Source organism: Hemiscyllium ocellatum, chromosome 16, assembly GCF_020745735.1.
Source record: "Hemiscyllium ocellatum isolate sHemOce1 chromosome 16, sHemOce1.pat.X.cur, whole genome shotgun sequence".
Taxonomy (NCBI): Eukaryota; Metazoa; Chordata; class Chondrichthyes; order Orectolobiformes; family Hemiscylliidae; genus Hemiscyllium; species Hemiscyllium ocellatum.
The window spans coordinates 75,745,150-75,763,422 of record NC_083416.1 but is presented as its reverse complement, the minus strand read 5'-3'; the positions used below and the strand labels follow the sequence as shown (position 1 = coordinate 75,763,422).

Genomic DNA, 18,273 nt, shown 5'->3' with positions numbered 1-18,273 from the left:
GAGCAGAAATGAATGATTGAAACTGGCAGCAAGTTAGTTGAGGATTAAAACACAGAGCTAAAAATAGAGGTCATTAAACCCAATAATATGAACTGGTCAAATAGGTAATTAGATTCATTTCTGCACAGGGATATGATAGGTTCAATGAGAATGCAAGTTGAATGAGATCAATCAAAACAAAAATGGATATCAAGATAAAACAAGTCTCAGGTGAACTAACTAACCTGATGTTTATAATCTGACATACACATATGGAATATTTATTAAAGATTACATTCTGGACACACTAAATTAATCTTTTTAAAAAACAATTCTGAGGGAGAGTATGACTGTAAAACCAGATTTGGCCATTGGTTATTTCCCCCAGGAACCGACCTGTAATAGTTCAAATGGTGGGGGTTCAAAGTCTAACATTACAGTTGAATACAAAATGAAGATTAGACAGAGCGAGTACAGTCAATATCAATACAATTGCAGAGTTAAGACTTACAAAAAAAACATACCAAGAAATGAGTTTTGTTTTAAACTATAAAATGCAAAAATATATTACAGACAAGGAACTAAATACTTTTATCAATTTTTCTTTTATAAAAATGTAAACATTTATATACATACGCACACAATCTGACTGACTTAAACTTTAAGATACTGCAAGCACCATGATTGGAAATCAACAAATTTGCTATAGAATATTTCAACCATGGGAAATGGATGGTTGGGAAAATGAATGGCTGATTTTCAATCTTTATCTTGCCATTTCATCCTGATAATCTGCACCTGCACCAGTCAAGTGAAAAAAAATACTATACCCCCCCACCCCCCTCAAAACAAACTTATCCGATACATAAATATCCACAAGTTAACAGACAAATGTGGCACAAGCCTCCAAAACAGCAATACAGAACATTGGAGCATATCTGAGGCACCAGTAAATGATAAAACCTCCCTTTTATTGCTACACTCTCAGTGCCCTGGACAAGATAAAATGAGCGTGAGACAGTCACTGAATGCATAGTGCAATTAAACGTTTTCAAACTACTTGTAAAAGCTTGAACCAAGTCTGGTCAGGATTTTGAAACATTCCAATGAAGTTTATTCAATTGATTGACTATAGGCCCAATCAGACCACAGTGCCACAAATGCCTTTACATACAGTAACTCATACCCACCCCCCCCCGACCCAACCACAACCCAATCCAAATTTATAGGGGAGCGGGGGAATCTGAAGCAAACAAAAAAGTAAAGTGCAATGAACTTTCAATACAGCAATGCAGATGTGTTGCAACTATAATTTAAGAATGCGCCAATTGCAGTATCATTTCTTACCTCCCGTGAGCAAGAGAACAGTGATCATTTCCATGGGGTACAGTGGTGTAGTTATGTTACCAAACTAACAATGCAGAACACATGAATTCAAATCCCATTGAGAGAAATATAATAATTTGAATATATTTTTCACAAGGGATCTAGAAATAAATTTTACAATTTGGTGCACAACCACAAATTTGTCAAACCACCTGAAACATCGGTTCAATAATGCATTTTAGGGAAGCAAACCTGCCATTTTTATAGACTGCAGTTTCGTATCAACAAAACAGTGCCCTTTGTGACCTAGCACAACATACGTTGCTGGAAAATAAATGATAAAATAAGATGCGTGATGATTTTGTAGTGAGCAATTCATAAAAATCCTCATACCTTTGTTGCTGAATTTGGCTAGAAAGCCATATAAAAAGCAAGAAAGTGTACAGGAAAGAAAACTAAATGAAATTGGAATCAAACAAGTTACATGACAGGAAGTTGAGATCACACTTAAAAAGTAGGAAGTATGGGTAGCTCATTAATCAAAGAGGAATACAAAAATATTGCCTCTATTAACCAAAACAGAAAACCTAAAATCATGGAGACAACAAAATCAGCACAAAACAGACTGGCTCACAGCACAAAAAGAAAGATATGATTGCACTGGAGTGCTACCTGGACTGGAGAATTTGAATTGTGAGGAAAGACTGGACACACTGCAATTGTTTCCTTTCGAACAGAAGTTAAAATGTATAAAATTAAAGGCTCCTTCCTATTCACTTTATCTGATTAAGGAGGGAAGGGGTTCAGTGGGGATTACAGGAAAATTATTTTCACTAGGATGGAGTGGCTCTGGAACCCACTGCCTGATAAAGTTTCTGCCTACACCACTCTAAGATTTAGAAATAACCTGATATACTTGAAGTGCCATAAACTCCATGGAGACAGACCAGGGGTTGGAAAGTGGGCTTAGGCCGAATGATTTCATGTCAGACCTGATGGGCCAATGGCCCCCTTAAATGCTGTAGGTGAGCGACATAAAAGTTCAACACAGAAACATGAACAGTACATGAATAACTTAACCGTTTAAAATGTGTTACTACAGCAGTGACTTTATAGGTTGCTTCCTTTCATACAAGGAATAAGTGGGGTGGACTATAAGAGCAGGACACCTCCAAAGTCAAGGGTAAAGGAAATGACAGGCAAATGATAAAATACTTACTTAGATGCAACAAAAAGGTAAAGGACTAAAACATGAAATGAATGGGAAAACTTTTGAAGGGGACAAGAGGCCAACCTGCATCAAGAAAGAGAGATGCATACACTTCATTAGCTTAAGTAGGCTTTTTAAAAAAGTATATAAAAAAAACTGACAAACCAGCTATGTGTTTCCAACAATCTTCATTTCTATTACTTGATTATAATCCTGCAAGTTTGGATAAACACGTATAGAGATGACTACTCGAAGTTGTGATCTGATATGGATTTCCTGACTGGCAAGGGGCAACCCGTGTACAATAAAGGAACTTTTTAAAAAACTATGTTTTATATAAAAATGTTATAATCTGCCCATATAGCAGTAAAATAGAGTTATTTAAAAAACCTGCCCAATAATACCGTTCCCAACCATACATTTATACCTGCCATGTGCCACAGGGGTTTTGTAACAGCTTTTTTTTTTGGTCCCATACTGTTTATATAAAAAAATTCAAAAATTACACTTATTCCCACTGATTACACACAAGATCAGCAAGCCCCCTTCAATGATGAGATCCCAACAGTTCATCCAAATCGATTATCCATTCCTCTGTAGTCCTGTTTTTCAATAGGGAGTCCATCAAGTCTGTATCTCCAGGTAACGCCTGAACTGCGCTGCTACCAGACTGGTTACCATAATTAAAAGGTAGCTCCTGGCTGGTGCCTCTTACCTGGTAAACCTGGTTGCATTGGAGGTTGCCCCTTGAGGCCATTTGCTGGCTGGAAGCAAAGTTAGTCATATCCGGAATGGACTGGTTTAAACTAGGAATACTCTGTTGCAAGGGCTGATTTGTCCGCGACAGAGGTCCACCTAATGTAGGCATGACTTGGTCACCAACAGTTGAGTTGATGGAGCCCACTGGTCTGACTGAAGAAAGACCTGGTCGAGACATTCCTTGCACAAACTGCTGGCTAGCAAATTTAGGCCGAGTTGGACGCACATGGAAGGTTGAGGTACTGCTGAATGCTACTAGATTGCTATTCGTTTGATTTTGGTTATTCATGCTTTGCAAAGACTGATTCGGCCATGTTGGATTTTGGCTTACCACAGCACCTGGTAGCCTCTGCAAGTGGGTCTTTGATACAGCCTGGTTCACCGTTCCTTTGTTATGTTGCTGTTGTGCAAGGTTTGAGCTGTTGAGGTGATTTTGACTGTATCCTGTTACCATTGGAGCTCCTTGAGTCATATTAGGTTGCATCTGCAATGGATTTGAATGCTGCCCATTTCCAATTGTGCCTTGGGCAGAATGTGGAAGCATCTGGTTCACATTTGACCCCACATTGTATATTCCCTGTTGGACATTGTGCATATTACCATACTGAGATGCTCCTAGTTCTGACTGACCAGCAGCAGAGCTACTGGAGGAGACAGAACTCTGGCTTTGCCCGATCTGGATCATATTTTGATTCTGAGGGAACAACCGTGAGCTGCTTGCATTCGCTGCAGCCAGATTTCCAACCGTCTGAAGAACTTGAGGGGGACCTATGAAATGGAGCACAACATTGAGAAAATTAACTTTCAATAAAAAAAATTAAACTTTATTAATAGAGACCTCCTAGTAAAGTGGTTCTCCCTGCTCCTGACCAAAACATCACCAGCAAGAAAAAAAAGTTTCTGTCTCAGATACAAGTAGCCTGAGTCGCTGTGTCCCTTTACCAAGAATGACGTACACTCTTAGCTGCTGTGGTAACTGCTGCTCTGAGGGTGATACTTGCACCTGAGTCAAAGCATGGGTTCAAACTTCATTCCAGGATTTGAGTATGTAATGTAGGATGATAATTTCTGTGCAGAGATAATATTGCACTGTCAGATGTAACACTTATCAGATGAAATGTTAAACAGTATTTATCTGCCCTCTAAGATGGTGCAAAGATCCCACTGCAATATTGTGAAGCAGCAGCAGGCTGGAACAACACAGCAAGCCAGGCAGCATCAGGAGGTGGAGAAATCAATGTTTTGGGTACAACCCTTCTTCAGGACTCTTTATCTCTATTATGAAGAACAAATGAGTTCTCCCAAAAGACTGGGAATACTTGTTCCTGGGGATATTTATCCCTCAATAAACATCAGCAAAAATGATCAAACGGTGATATTACAAAACACCCTTGTAGGACAAACAGTGGCCTGACATTACAACTGTGCAAACTATCGGATGTAAAGCACTTTTAGGAGTCCTGAGGCTGCAAGAAGTACCATAGAAATGAAAGTCTTTTTTTTTGTTAATCATCTTTAAAATTACAAATATGGAAAGATCAGTGACACTAGTCCAATTAGTCAATGATCACAACTTTGCATGATTCTTTTTAAATCCATCCTCACACCCCAGTCCTGTAGCGAACTAGGTTGTTTTCCTTTTTGGCCAACCAATTCTCTGTTCTTAGACTCAAAATGTTAACTGTGCTTTCTCCCCACAAATGCAGTCAGATCAGTTTAATTTCTCCAGCAATTTCTGTATTGCCTTTTAATGAGGTTATCCAGCCAATCGCAGTCAACTCACCCCTCATCATACCTTTGTAGTCTTCCTTGTTTAGATTTAGAATCCTAGTTTTAGATTGGCTGTCTTCATTTTCAAGAATTTTATCATGTTATGGCCTTTTACTTTAGGGACCTCTCTCAACATTATTAATTCACGCCTACACATTTCACAAAAACAAATCTATGGTAGCTTGCTCTCAAACTGAATCCTCAATGTACTGGTCTAAGATAGCATCTTGCACATACTCTAGCAATACAGTTTGGTGGATGCATTCCTTATGAGGTTTGTACAGTCTGTATGTCGATTAAAGACATCAATGTAGCACCTTGGCTGCATGCATTACTTAATTTCTGTTTGAATACCATTGCCGAGCTCACTATGACTGTTTGAAAGCATTTAGACAGCTCCCACAAATGTCTTTTGTCCCCATTGCCTCTTGGCTCCGGTCTGTATCATGAAAGGAGCATTAATTCAAATGACTGATACTACACTTACTCTGAAACTGGCTAACTTGCTCAACGCGGTACTGATTTTGCTGCTGGTCTTGATATTGAGGTGGGGGCCTTGTGAGGTGTCTCTGCAACTGTTGCTCTTGCTGCTTTCTTTGCTTCTCCTGAAAGATGATAAATAATTCATTAGCATTGTTACGATCAATCCAATGTACAAACTTTTAATCTGATGTTGAGGTTTTACCTGCGAATTTATCACTATTATAAAGAAAGCACAGGACTCAGACAGCAATATGATAGACTTGTATTGGTCAGTTTCAGCAGGGCAGCACAGTGGTTTAAAACCAATCCACTGCACAACACCAACTATAACAAACAAACACAAAATAAAACAAATCTCTGCAAAGACAGTTTGGTTTATTTTAAAGAGGACAGCTATATAAAAGAACACTTCATCCATGAGGGCTTGCTGGAAACTTGTAAAACCAGCATGTTGTCATGTGTCTGAAGCTATAAATGATGCACAGAAAATAATGAAACTAACTTTATTTGTTCACCAGACATCAGTGTCACTGGTTAAGTCAGGATGCTTAATTGTCCTGGAGAAGATGGTGGTGAATTGCTGCAGTGAGTGGGGTTCAAAGACACCCACAGGGCTTTTATGATGGAAGTTCTAGGATTTTGACCGAATGACAGTTAGAGTGGCAATAAAGTTACAGATCAGGATGCTGTGGGGCTAGGAGGGGAATGTGCAGCTGGTGGTGTTCCCAAGCACCTGTAGCTTTGTCTTTCCAGGTGTAGAGATTGCAGGTTTGGAAACTGCTGTTAGAGAAGCCTTGCTGAGTTCCTGCGATGTATCTTGTGACTCATCACAGAATTTCTAGCCTCAGATAATGCCAGTCCAGCTCATTTCCTGGTCAATGGTAAACTCCACGATGTTGATTGAGGAACTGAGCAATGGTAATGCCATTCAATGATAAGGACAACAGTTAGATTGTTTCTGGATGGAGATTTATGTTCATTAAGTGAAAAGTAACAATAACATAACACATCAGCTCTATGTGGAAGTTGCCCAGGTCTTGCTGGATATGGATAGAGGCAGCTTCAATATCAGAGTCATTTGAATTGTGCAGAGCATTGATTATTGCACAATGAATATCTTTACTCCTGTCCCAGTGATGGAGGGAAGGACATTGAAGCAGGTGAAGGTTGAACTCGGAACGCTCACCTGAGGAGCTCCTGCAGTAATGTCCAACTGCTGAGATGATCTCCAACAACCATAACCACCCTCCTTAGTACTAATCAGGACTTTAAGCAGCAGAGAGGTTCCCCTACTCCACCAAAGGAGGTAATGCAGTCAGGTGGTGAGTGGTCCTGATGGAGCCCAACTGAGTCTTGGTGATGATTTCAGTTTCTAACCCAACAATAAATGAGTCCAGAAACTACTAATTAAACTCAGCAACCCTATTTCCCCCATCTCTCTGATTCTCCATCAAAAACACAAGCAAACTGATAATAAAAACTGAATTTTATTTAAAATGTATATTCCAAAATAACATTGGATCTTTTGAAATTAATAAAAGAAGGGTACAAAAATAATGGAAGTATGACAAATCTTCATGAAAACAACTCAGCTTTTCAGCTGGAATGAGGGGTCTGAATCTGTGCACCAGACGTCAAAAGGATATCAAGACTTGGGAGATCCTGTGTAGATTAATAGGAATAGTATCAGAAATGAGGGGTGTTATGCAGTGGGGCCAGACCCCGTCAAAACATTTCAAGGAAGTAGCCTGGACCGTAACATGACTAGTTGTTTTAAGCAGGTGTGGAGTGGGTATTCCAGGGGTGATGAGCTGGCCAACTACTTATTTGTAAACTAAACAGAATTTATTGGCAAGATCACTGAATGAAACACTAAGAAAAGAGAACAGAATGTAACATAGCTTAACCTATCAGAGGGAGTTAGGGAGAAAGACAGAAAGACTGAGACACAGCAGAGAGATTCAGCATGGATTGTCTTCTTCCATGTAGCTGCTTCTTGGTCCAGCAATCCAAGTGTAGCGCTGGAAAAGCACAGCCGATCAGGTAGTACCCAAGGAGCGAGTGTGTCCAATTTCGAACATAAGCTCTTCTTCAGGAATGTTTGCACTCTAAACAGCCAGACTGCTAAAAACCAAATCAAACCCAGAGAAAATCTGAGCTGGAAGAACTGGCCGTTCCCCTTTCATTGTACAAGTGTTTTGTTTAAAACTTGAAAGCCTTTAGCTTGAGGCAGTATTTGTTCGCTATAATCAAATCGGCCCTAAGACCCATCAAAACTCTACACCCTGGAACTTGTGCGATTAAGAATTTTCTGACGACCATGAAACTTCAATCGAGTGTCAGAAAAACCCATCTGGTTTACTAATGTCCTTAAGCAAAGGAAACTTGCCATCCTCACCATGCCTACAGGTGACTCCAGAGCCATAACAATGCAGTTGATTCTCAATTGACCTCTGAAATGGACTAGCAAACCACTCAGCTGTATCAATTGTTACAAGTTCTCAACAAAGAAATGAAGTCGAGGCATTGGAAACAAAGGCAAAAACAGCTCTGTGGATCCTGAAAAACTCTCATTCCATTTGAAAATTTGTGTCAAAATTGGGGCAGCTATCTCACAGCTAGCACTGAAACTATGGCACGCCCCATAAGCCACCATCACCATGCCTGGATACGTTTTGTCCAAAAGCAAGACAGAACCACAAATAGTGGCACAACGAAATTTCCCTCCAAACTGTAAGCCAATGTCCTGCACCAAAAATGGCTTGGCAGCAGGAATACTAATTGACCTGTTTGCAACCGAAAGGACATAGCTGCTAGACTGGGTCTGCAGCAGGTGGTGACGGAACCAAGAAGGAAAAACATACTTGACCTCATCCTCACCAAATGGTCGGATGCAGATGCATCTGTCCACGACAATATTGATAAAAGCCATTCTTTGTGTTGAGAATACGTTCCATTGCACTGTATGGCACTATCACCACGCTAAATTGGACAGACTTCCAACAAATCTAGTAACTCAAGACTGGCATCCATGCGATAATGTGGGCCACCAACAACAGTAGAATCCTCCAGTACAATCTACAACCTCATGACCTGGCATACACTCCAGTCAACCATTATCATCAAGCCAGGGGATCAACCTTTGTTCAGTGGAAGGTGCAGGATGGCATGGCAGGAGCAACACCAAGTATATCTAAAAATGAGATATCAACATAGGGGGCTACCAAACAGGACAACTGGACAGCCAAACAGGAAAGCAGTAATTGATAGACAGAGGTAAGCAATCCCACGTCCAACGAATCAGATCGGAGCTCTACAGTCCTGCCAAATCCAGTCGCGAATATGGTGGACAATTAAACAACTCACTGAGGGGTTCGCTATAAAAATATCCTCATCCTTAATGGTGGGAGATTTCAGCACATCAGTACTGAAGACAACGTAAAAACATTTGCAGTAATCTTCAGCCAGAGGTGCCAAGTGGATGATCCATCTGTCTCCTCCAGTGGTCCCCAGCATCTCAGACGTAGGTCTTCAATCAACTTGATGCAATCCATGTGATATCATGAAACAGATGGAGGCACTGAATATTGCAAAGGCTAGTGGTTCCAACAATATTCCAGCAAGACATGCACACATGCACTCCAGAAAATGCCATAACCCTAGCCAAGGTGTTCCAGCACAGGCAGAACATTGGTATCCTGCTGCAAATGTGTTGCTGGTCAAAGCACAGCAGGCCAGGCAGCATCTCAGGAATAGAGAATTCGACGTTTCGAGCATAAGCCCTTCATCAGGAAAGGGCTTATGCTCGAACTGTCGAATTCTCTATTCCTGAGATGCTGCCTGGCCTGCTGTGCTTTGACCAGCAACACATTTGCAGCTGTGATCTCCAGCATCTGCAGACCTCATTTTTTACTAGAACATTGGTATCCATCCACAACATGGAAAATTTCCTATGTATTTCCTGTACACAAAAACGATGAGAAATTACTATCCCACCAAATGACTCTCAACCATCAGTCAAATATTGGAAGGTGTCATCAAATGTTATTTAGCAACACCTGCGCTGCAACAACGCACTTACTCACACAGTTTCAGTTTTGTCAGGCCACTCAGCTCCTGACCTCATCACAGACAAAAATGCTGAATTCCAGGTGAGGTGAGAGTGACAGCCTTTGACATAAAGGTGGTATTCGACCAAGTGTAGCATCAATGAACCTTCCTGATGATGAGCTTATACTCTCCTGCTCCTCGGATGCTGCCTGACCAGCTGTGCTTTTCCAACACCACATTCTTTGACTCTGATCTCCAGCATCTGCATTCCTCACTTTCTCCCAAAAGGAGAATCAGTGAATATCAGATGCGAAATCTCTGCTGGTTGGAGTTATGCCCGACACTTAGGAATTTGGTGGTGGTTGTTGAAGGTCAATCATTTCATTTCCAGGAGTTCCTCAGGGTAGTGTCTTAGGCCAAACCATCTTCAGCTGCTTCAACGACCTTCCCTCCATCGTAAGGTTAGACATGCGTATGTTCACTGACAATTGTGCAATATTTAGGACCATTTGCCACTCCAGATACTGAAGCTGTCAGTGTTCAAATGCAACAAGACCTAGACAATACAAAGGCTCAGGCTAACAAGTACAAAGTAACATTTGCAACACACAAATGCCAGACAATAACCACATCCAATAAACACAAAGTAACCAGGACTCCTTGATAGTACAGAATCTGTATAGTACAGAAAGAGGCCATTCAGCCCATAAAGTCTGTACCAACTCTCTGAAGAGCACCCCACCAGACCCGTCTATCTCCATAACCCGGCATTTACGTTGGTTAGTCCACCTAACCTACACACCCCTGGACATTATAGGGCAGTTTAGCATAGTCAATCCACCGAAACTGCACCTCTTTGGAATGTGGGAGAAAACTTGAATACCCAGAGGAATCCCACAACGACTTGAGGAGAGTATGCAAACTCCATACAGTCACCCAAGGCTGGAATTAAGTATAGTCCCTACACTGTGAGGCAACAGTGTTAACCACTGAGCCACCAGGTCACCCCAATCTATCCACCATTTCCAAGGAACAAGTCAGGAGTGTGACAGAATACTCCCCACTTGTCTGGATGAGTGCAGCTTCAATAACACTCAAGAAGCTTGACACCATCCAAGACAACGTAGCCCACTTGATTGGTATCACATCTACAAGCATTCGCTGACTTCTTCAATTATTCTCAGCAGCAGCAGTGTATGCTATCTACAAGATGCACTGCAGAAATACAAAGATTTTTCAACAATACCGTCAAAGCTTATGACTACTTCAATTGAGAAGGACAAGGGCAACACAATGGAAATTTCACCAACTACAAGTTTCTCTCCAAGTCGCTCATCATCCTGACTTGGAAATCTTTCGCTGGTCAAAATCCTGGAATTCCCTCTCTGAGGACATTTTGGGTCTATCTACATCACATGGACTGCAGCGGTTCAAGGAGACAGTTCACCAGCACCTTTTGAAAGGGAACTAGTGACAGGTAACAAATGTTGTCCAGCCAGCAATGCCCACATCCCACAAATGAATTTTTAAAAATGCTGAAATTGTTCTCTTTCAGGTAGAGAGAGGTTAAAGGGAAAGCTACAGATGTGTCAAAATCATGAAGCACTTTGACACAACAGGGGGTAGAACAGGATTCCAGTGGCAGAAATGTTGGCAACTGAAGCCACAAATTTAAGACGACTGGCAAAACAAAACTAAGAATTTTTCTTCTCTAAAAAGATCAAGGTCATTGTGATCTGGAACACAGTGCCAGGAAAGAGACACCAAGTTTTCAAATGCAACATTCAAAAGGAAATTGGACAAATATTTGAAAGAGAACAATATGTTGGATTATGGGATACGAACTGAAGAATGGACAATCCTAAAGTGAACACGGAATTACTGGCATCCTTCATTGGTGCAGGATTCCATAATATTTCATATTAATATTTATAATCAATCCATGAAAAGAAAAAGCACTTTCAGGAAGTGGACGTTCAGACTAACTATTAATAAGGGTCTCTGATGAAAAACATAATATCAAAGACAAAAGGACAAGGTGATGGAAGTGTTTCATGTCAGATGTTCATCCTAAATTGTGTCTGGGATTGCAAAAAATGAGGGAAAGCAGCTGAACATATCAACCATTGAAAAGAGAGATAATGCAGGCATGCCTTCAAGTGAAGAAACCGAGAAAAGATGGGCTGCCGACTTTGAGACGCTGCAAAACAGCCTCAAAATAGCAAATCGGGGGAACAGAACAGTGGGCCAAAACTAACCCCTGGTAATTGACATTGTTAAAGAGCAAACAGCAGCATTCCTGAACCAAACAAGAAACAAAAGATATCAGGACCAGAAAGGATTCAGGTACAGCCCTGGAAGAGTTTTCCTCCATGCGCATTGAAGTCGGTGTAATCTGTTCAAAGTAACCAGGCCAAGGAGGGTTTGCCAGTTGAACAAAGAAAATGCTCTCATTATAATTTTAACACAGAAGGGAAAGGTTCAAGAATGCAAACACTACCGCCACACCTTCAAAGTGTGGGAATGTGTGATCAACGGCCATCTAAGAAGAATGATAGAGGTCAGCGATGGGCAGTTTGGCCTCATGGAATTTTCACCCGGTCATCATGAAAGCTGAGAGTGAAGGAAGGATATTTACAGTCATTCTGAAGTAATTCTTGCTAAGATCTACCAAAAAGTGAAATCTCAACTTATATCCAATTTTTGAACCGAGATATCAGGTCAATTTAAAATGTATCCAATATTCTCTCTTCAGAGATCAGAGAATATGCACCAAAATTAAAGTTTATTTTCAATAGCATTTAATTGAAGTGAGTGAACAACACCACAAATACTTCAGTGATATGTAAACTGATGCCTAAAATATGGAAAATGTAAGTCCAATTTCTTAACTGAATGACCTTAATGCAACAGCTACCAAATTTACTCAATGTCTGATATGTTCAAATGACATTGAAGCTTACAACAGGAAATGGCTTGATATTCAGACTTGTAGACGAATGCTCAAATTAATGGCACATTCATCAGATGATGGACTATATTTCATTTCTCTTTGTCCTCCTTATATTCATACCAAAAAGTGTTGTATTTTAAAATCAAGCATTACTGCACTGAAAGAATTTAAGCTATGTTACATTCATATCATTTTCATATTGAACTATATCATGGCCCAGATTATGATCTCATGATTTCTATCTTCAGGGAATGTAAGTTGTGCATGCTTGTCAAATAACAATTAGCTGGAATTCCTGAAATGTTTGGTAGGTGTTTTTGTCTTGTGTCTGAAATATGAGATAACTGGGACTCCACTACAATTTTTGCAGCAATTATGTACCCATTTCAACATTGGAACCAATCCCTCCGCCAAAATATATTACATCACTGCAAACATTTTTGCATTTGTGATTTCCCACAACAATAACCACAAAAGTATAATAAGTTTAAAATAAGACAGTAAATCTGCATCTCTCATCTGGATTTCCTCCTTCCTGCTCTGTCCAGTCAAATCCATCAGTTGGTTGAGTTTTACTCTCCCAACTCTCATGGTTTCACTTTCTGTTCATCAAATTTAGTTTCTTAAACAAGTCACACCTTACTAGCCAACACAATTGAGGCTACATAGCGTCAAGGTACCAGTTAAATTTCATATCAGGAAAGAGCAATTTAATATCTTTGAAGTCTAAACCCTTCCCATGCAAGTCATAACATCAAATAAAAACAAAATACTATGCAAGTTCAAAACTGAAATAAAAAGGAAAAGCTGCGTTAACTCAACAGATCAGCCAGTACTGGTTGCAAGAAACATTTAACATTTCAGGCTGATGACCTTTCAATGTAACACCAAATGTAACCCCAGTCATCATATCCCCTACATAGCCCCGCCATTCACATTATGTACGCACTGCGAGTGGTTGCTGCTATTTTGACAAAATGTCATTGATCTGAAACCTTACTTCTATTTCAATATCCACAAATGTTGTCGAGCACACCAATGTTTCAGCACTTCTTGCTTCCAATCCATGGCATTTTGTACTCTGTGCGAACTCCAAACACAAACCTAAATAACACCAGATATTTGTTCTCATCATTTTCCACCAAAAGTGTGCATCAGGTGATTTCACACATTAACCAAACTGCACAGTTAGTACCTAGTGCGCAGTAAATTCAGTCCCCCAATTCTACAACACAGCTTGATTCACTTGCTGCAGTTCTCCCAACAATACTTATGCAGCACAAAGCTCAAACCCCACCCGGAGATTACGCACCTGCTCTGCCAGCAGTTGTTGTCTCTGCAGGTATTGCTGCTTTTGCTGCTCAATCAACTGTAATTGCTGCTCTCGTTGCTTCTGCTGACCCATCAAAATTTGCTGTTTCATGACAGCAGCCTGCTGCTGGCTACCAATATACACAACATTTCCATGGTTACTAGCAATCGAAGCAGGCGGAGGCTGAGTTCCTGGACCTGATGCCTGGACAGAGTTTGATGCCCTGGTGACAGTTCCAGGATTTTGATCCTATTAAAAATAAAAATGAGGTCCAATCATTACACAATTATACAGAGCTGTCAGCAAAGCAGAATATTGAACCAAGCAACCATGCAGCAACTTGTGTTCATTTTCCCCCTTCCACCTACTTCATTTCAAACCATCGTACCTTCTATTACTTTCTTTTTTTTATTTTAGACATGAAGGTATCCCTGAAATGCATCTATGCTGTTTGCCTATTTCACATGACAAAATTTTCCACCCATTCTCTCAAAGAAGCTCTGCTAAATTCTTTATTGGATTTACTTTCTCCATTCTTACCTTTGCAAATCTTTTCATAGTCTTAAATGGATCCATTAGGTCATTTAATAGCTCTCTCTATCCTGCTGCAAATCAGAACAGACAGCTAAAACTTCTTTTACAGCTCTATTGTCCTTGGGCACAGCTTAATCAAAGGGGTGGAAATGGACATTCGGAGAAAAACTGATTGATTCTGGGGAGGTGGTTAAGGAATTCAACTAACAGGCATGTAGAGAGCGTGAGAGAGAGAGAGAGAGAGCGCACACGCGAGAGTGAGAGCGCACACGCGAGAGTGAGAGCGCACACGCGAGAGTGAGAGACAGACACAGAGACACCCAAGAAACTAAACAAAATATTTCTGGGACCAATATATAAATTCATGGTTCTACTGTGCAGACAAGGCAAACAAGTGCAGTTAAGGAAATTTAGTGCAAACCTGAGAATTTGGGGAAGCAAGGAGCTAAGAAAATGCTTGCTCCTTTTACATTACTACCCCTTCTAGACCCCAGAGCAGGATTTTACTGTAGTACAGGGAAAAGAGGTAGCTAATTTGATGGGCATCGGGGAAGCAAATAAGGTGGTATTTGATTCTTAGATTTGTGATAAAGTAATGATTCACAAAGTTAGCAAGTATGGGATACACGAAAATTATGCTGCTGGGATATAGAACTGTATATATTGATTTGAAATGTTACAATATCTGGATTATCTGACCAGCATGCAAATTGGCTTATGGTACATAAAACCAGGAGGTGATATATAGCTCAAAACGCTGGTTTGGAGAAGTGGATTCTAGATGCTGGGGCACTGGTACCAGTATTGGGGAAAGTAGGCTGTATCACTGGGACATTCGAAGCACCCAGTATTGTAGCCAACTGCATAAATAGGAAGTAGAGCGTGTTTAAAACTAGATAATCAGCAAAGCATCGAATGTGGAAAGATGCGGCAAATCAAAGAGTAAAGATGAGAGGAAAGTAGTAAAATGGAAAAATAAGTCAGAGAATGACAAGAGGAGACTGTGAAAAAAAGGAATACATCAGTCAAGCTTAGAAGCTACAACAATAACAAAATGCAAAACTAAACACTTTGTGCCTGGATGTGGAGAACAAAGTAAACAAGTTGATAGCATCCAATAAGGTCAACAAATTGAGCTGTTGGTTATTACAAACAAACAGCTACAGGATGACAATGAATCCTCAGTACAGGGGTACCTGACATTCTAGAGGAAAATAAAGCTAGACAAAAGTGAAGAGATAGCATTGTTGATCAAGGTTGAGGCATTTCTGAAACAGGTAACCTTAATTCAGGAGAACACGATGTAGAATACCTTTTGGAGGAGATAAAGAAGAGTAGGGGAAAGAAGTTACTGGTTGGAATGGTCTGCAGGTCCACTAAATTGTAAGCACAACGTTGGCAAAATACACAAATGATGACAGAGAGATAGTATTAAGCATGGATGACTTTAATCCATGCATAAACTGGAAAATCAAATTGACAATGGTAACCAGGATAAGGAGCTCAGAGTACTTTTGAGATAGTTTCTTGGAGAAGTACAATCAGGAACTGTTAGAGAGAAAATGACCTTAAACTTGGTATCATGACATGATCCATTCATACTCTCAAAGTAAAAACACTTCTAGATGGCAGTGACCACAACATGATTGCATTTTACATCCAGTTTGAATAGGAGAGACTAGATCTGGGACTAGTATTTCAAAATTAAATAAGAACAGTTGTGTGGTCATGAAAGTGGAGCTAGGTGAAGTCAATTAATATACTAAGTTGAAATAGATTAAAATAATTGATATTCAGTGACAGGTATTTAAGGGGATACTGCAGATATCTCAGAATAAGCTTATTCTTACTGTAAAGAAAAAGAATTAAAGGGAGGACATACTAGCTGTAGTCAACTAGAGGGGTCAGGGAAAGCAATACACTGGAGGAAAAACATGCCTGTGTAAAGCTGAGGGGCAGGTCACATAACTGCTAAGAATATAAGTAACAGTAGAAAATGGCTAGACAATTTATAAGAACACAGTGGCTCAGTGGTTAGCACGGCTGCCTCACAGCACCAAGGTCCCAGGTTCGATTCCAGCCTTGGATGACCGTGTGAAGTTTGCACATTCTCCCAGTGTTTGCGCGGGTTTCCTCCGGGTGCTCCGGTTTCCACCCACAGTCTGAAGCTGTGCAAGTCAGGTGAATTAGCCTTGCAAAATTGCCCATAGTGTTAGGTGCATTAGCCAGAGGGAGATGGGATTGGATGGGTTGGTCTTCAAAAGGGTCAGTATGGACTTGGGCCGAAGGGCCTGTTTCCACACCGTAGGGAATCTAGTCAATAACAGGAAGCTAGCTACTCTTATAAAATGAATAGCAAGAGCTTCTACAGATAATAAAAAAGAAAATTACGTAAAGTGAGTGTTAGTCCTTGAGTGAGTGAGAATGGAGACTTAATAGTATTGAGTAGGAACTGGTGAATGAAATATTGCTTCTGACATGACAGAACATAAAAAAACTCTAGCAATAGCTGTATATCAGGAGGTGCAAAGGAGATGGGAACTTAGTGAGATTATGATAAGCAAACTGATGGTCTGCTGAGAAGTCTTTACTATTCTTTTAAAAGTCACAAAATGTGGGTGTCAGCACTTATTGTCCATCCCGAGCTGCCTTTGAGACAGTGGTGGGCAGGTGCCTTCTTGAACCACTACAGTCCATCTGGATAGAAGTGAATGGCTTGCTATGCCATTTCAGAGGGCAGTTGAGAGTCAACTGTGGGACTAGAGTCACATGTAAGCAAGAAACTGGATATGGAAAGCAGTTCTCTTCTCTGAAGGGCATTAACAAAGCAGATGTGTTTTTAGCACAATTATCATGGCCTTTTTTTTTAAATTGCAGAGTTTTACTGAACACAGTTCTACCACCTGCCATGATGGGATTTGAGCCTCCATCCCCATAATATTACCTGGGGCTCTGGGTTATTAGTTTAATGACTATGCCACCTATTATGATTAGATTCCCTACAGTGTGGAAACAGGCCCTTCAGCCCAACCAGTCCACATCGACCCACCCAGACCCATTTCCCTCTGACTAATGCATCTAACATTATGGGCAATTTAGCATGGCCAATCCACCTGACCAAAACATCTTAGTACTGTGGCAGAAAACTGAAGCATCCGGAGGAAACCCACACTGACACAGGGAGAATGTGCAAACTCCACACAGACGGTCACCCGAAGCTGGAATCGAACCTGGGACTCTGGTACTGTGAGGCAGCAATGCCAACCACTGAGCCACTGTGCCGCCCCATTATGTCGGCCACTGCTGAAAATAAATGCTTAATTGTGCGGGGTTACCATATCAGCTTGGATGCATAATTGGCTAGCTGGCAGAAAACTAATTATGTGTAAATGGCTATTTGCCTGATCAGCAGAATCTGATAAATGGAGCTTCCATTGGGGTCCATGTTGAAGCCTCAACCTTATATAATTTACTTCAATTATTTAGACAAGGAGAATGAAGGTACATTATACAAAAATAGGGAGTTAAGTATGGTGTGAAGATAACGTGACTTTGCAGAAGGATATAGATAGACTGAGTGGGCAAAAATCTGGCAGGTGAAGTACGATGTACAACATACGATAGTATGAAGAAAAAGCAGAGTGCGAAGAATCCAAAGTGGCTAGTGTACGAGTCACAAACTGTTAATACAAAGGTATCATATGTAATCAAGGTGGCCAGATGCATGTCATCCTGTATTCGGTGAAGAACAAAAAGGAAGTTATGCATCAAGTGATGTAGGCAGTGCTTGGCTCTGATCTCTCTTTATTAAGAATGGATGTAAATGCACTGGAGTGGTTCAGAGGTTTAGTGAACTTGGAATGAGATACAAAGTTAAACATCACACAACACCAGGTT

The 18,273-nt window shown here is 40.6% G+C and overlaps 1 protein-coding gene across 1 annotated transcript in view; it reads right to left on the bottom strand.

The window, feature by feature from the left end:
* Positions 1-103: 103 nt before the first annotated feature.
* Positions 104-18,273, bottom strand: part of maml1 (mastermind-like transcriptional coactivator 1) — a 70,581-nt gene continuing 52,411 nt past the window's right edge. Inside the window, exons 3-5 of the mRNA XM_060837402.1 lie at positions 13,843-14,091; positions 5,532-5,649; positions 104-4,042 (exon numbers count right to left, since the gene is read on the bottom strand). Of these exons, the coding sequence (XP_060693385.1) occupies positions 3,063-4,042; positions 5,532-5,649; positions 13,843-14,091 (1,347 nt within the window). The 3' untranslated portion in view covers positions 104-3,062. The remainder of the gene's footprint in view (positions 4,043-5,531; positions 5,650-13,842; positions 14,092-18,273) is intronic.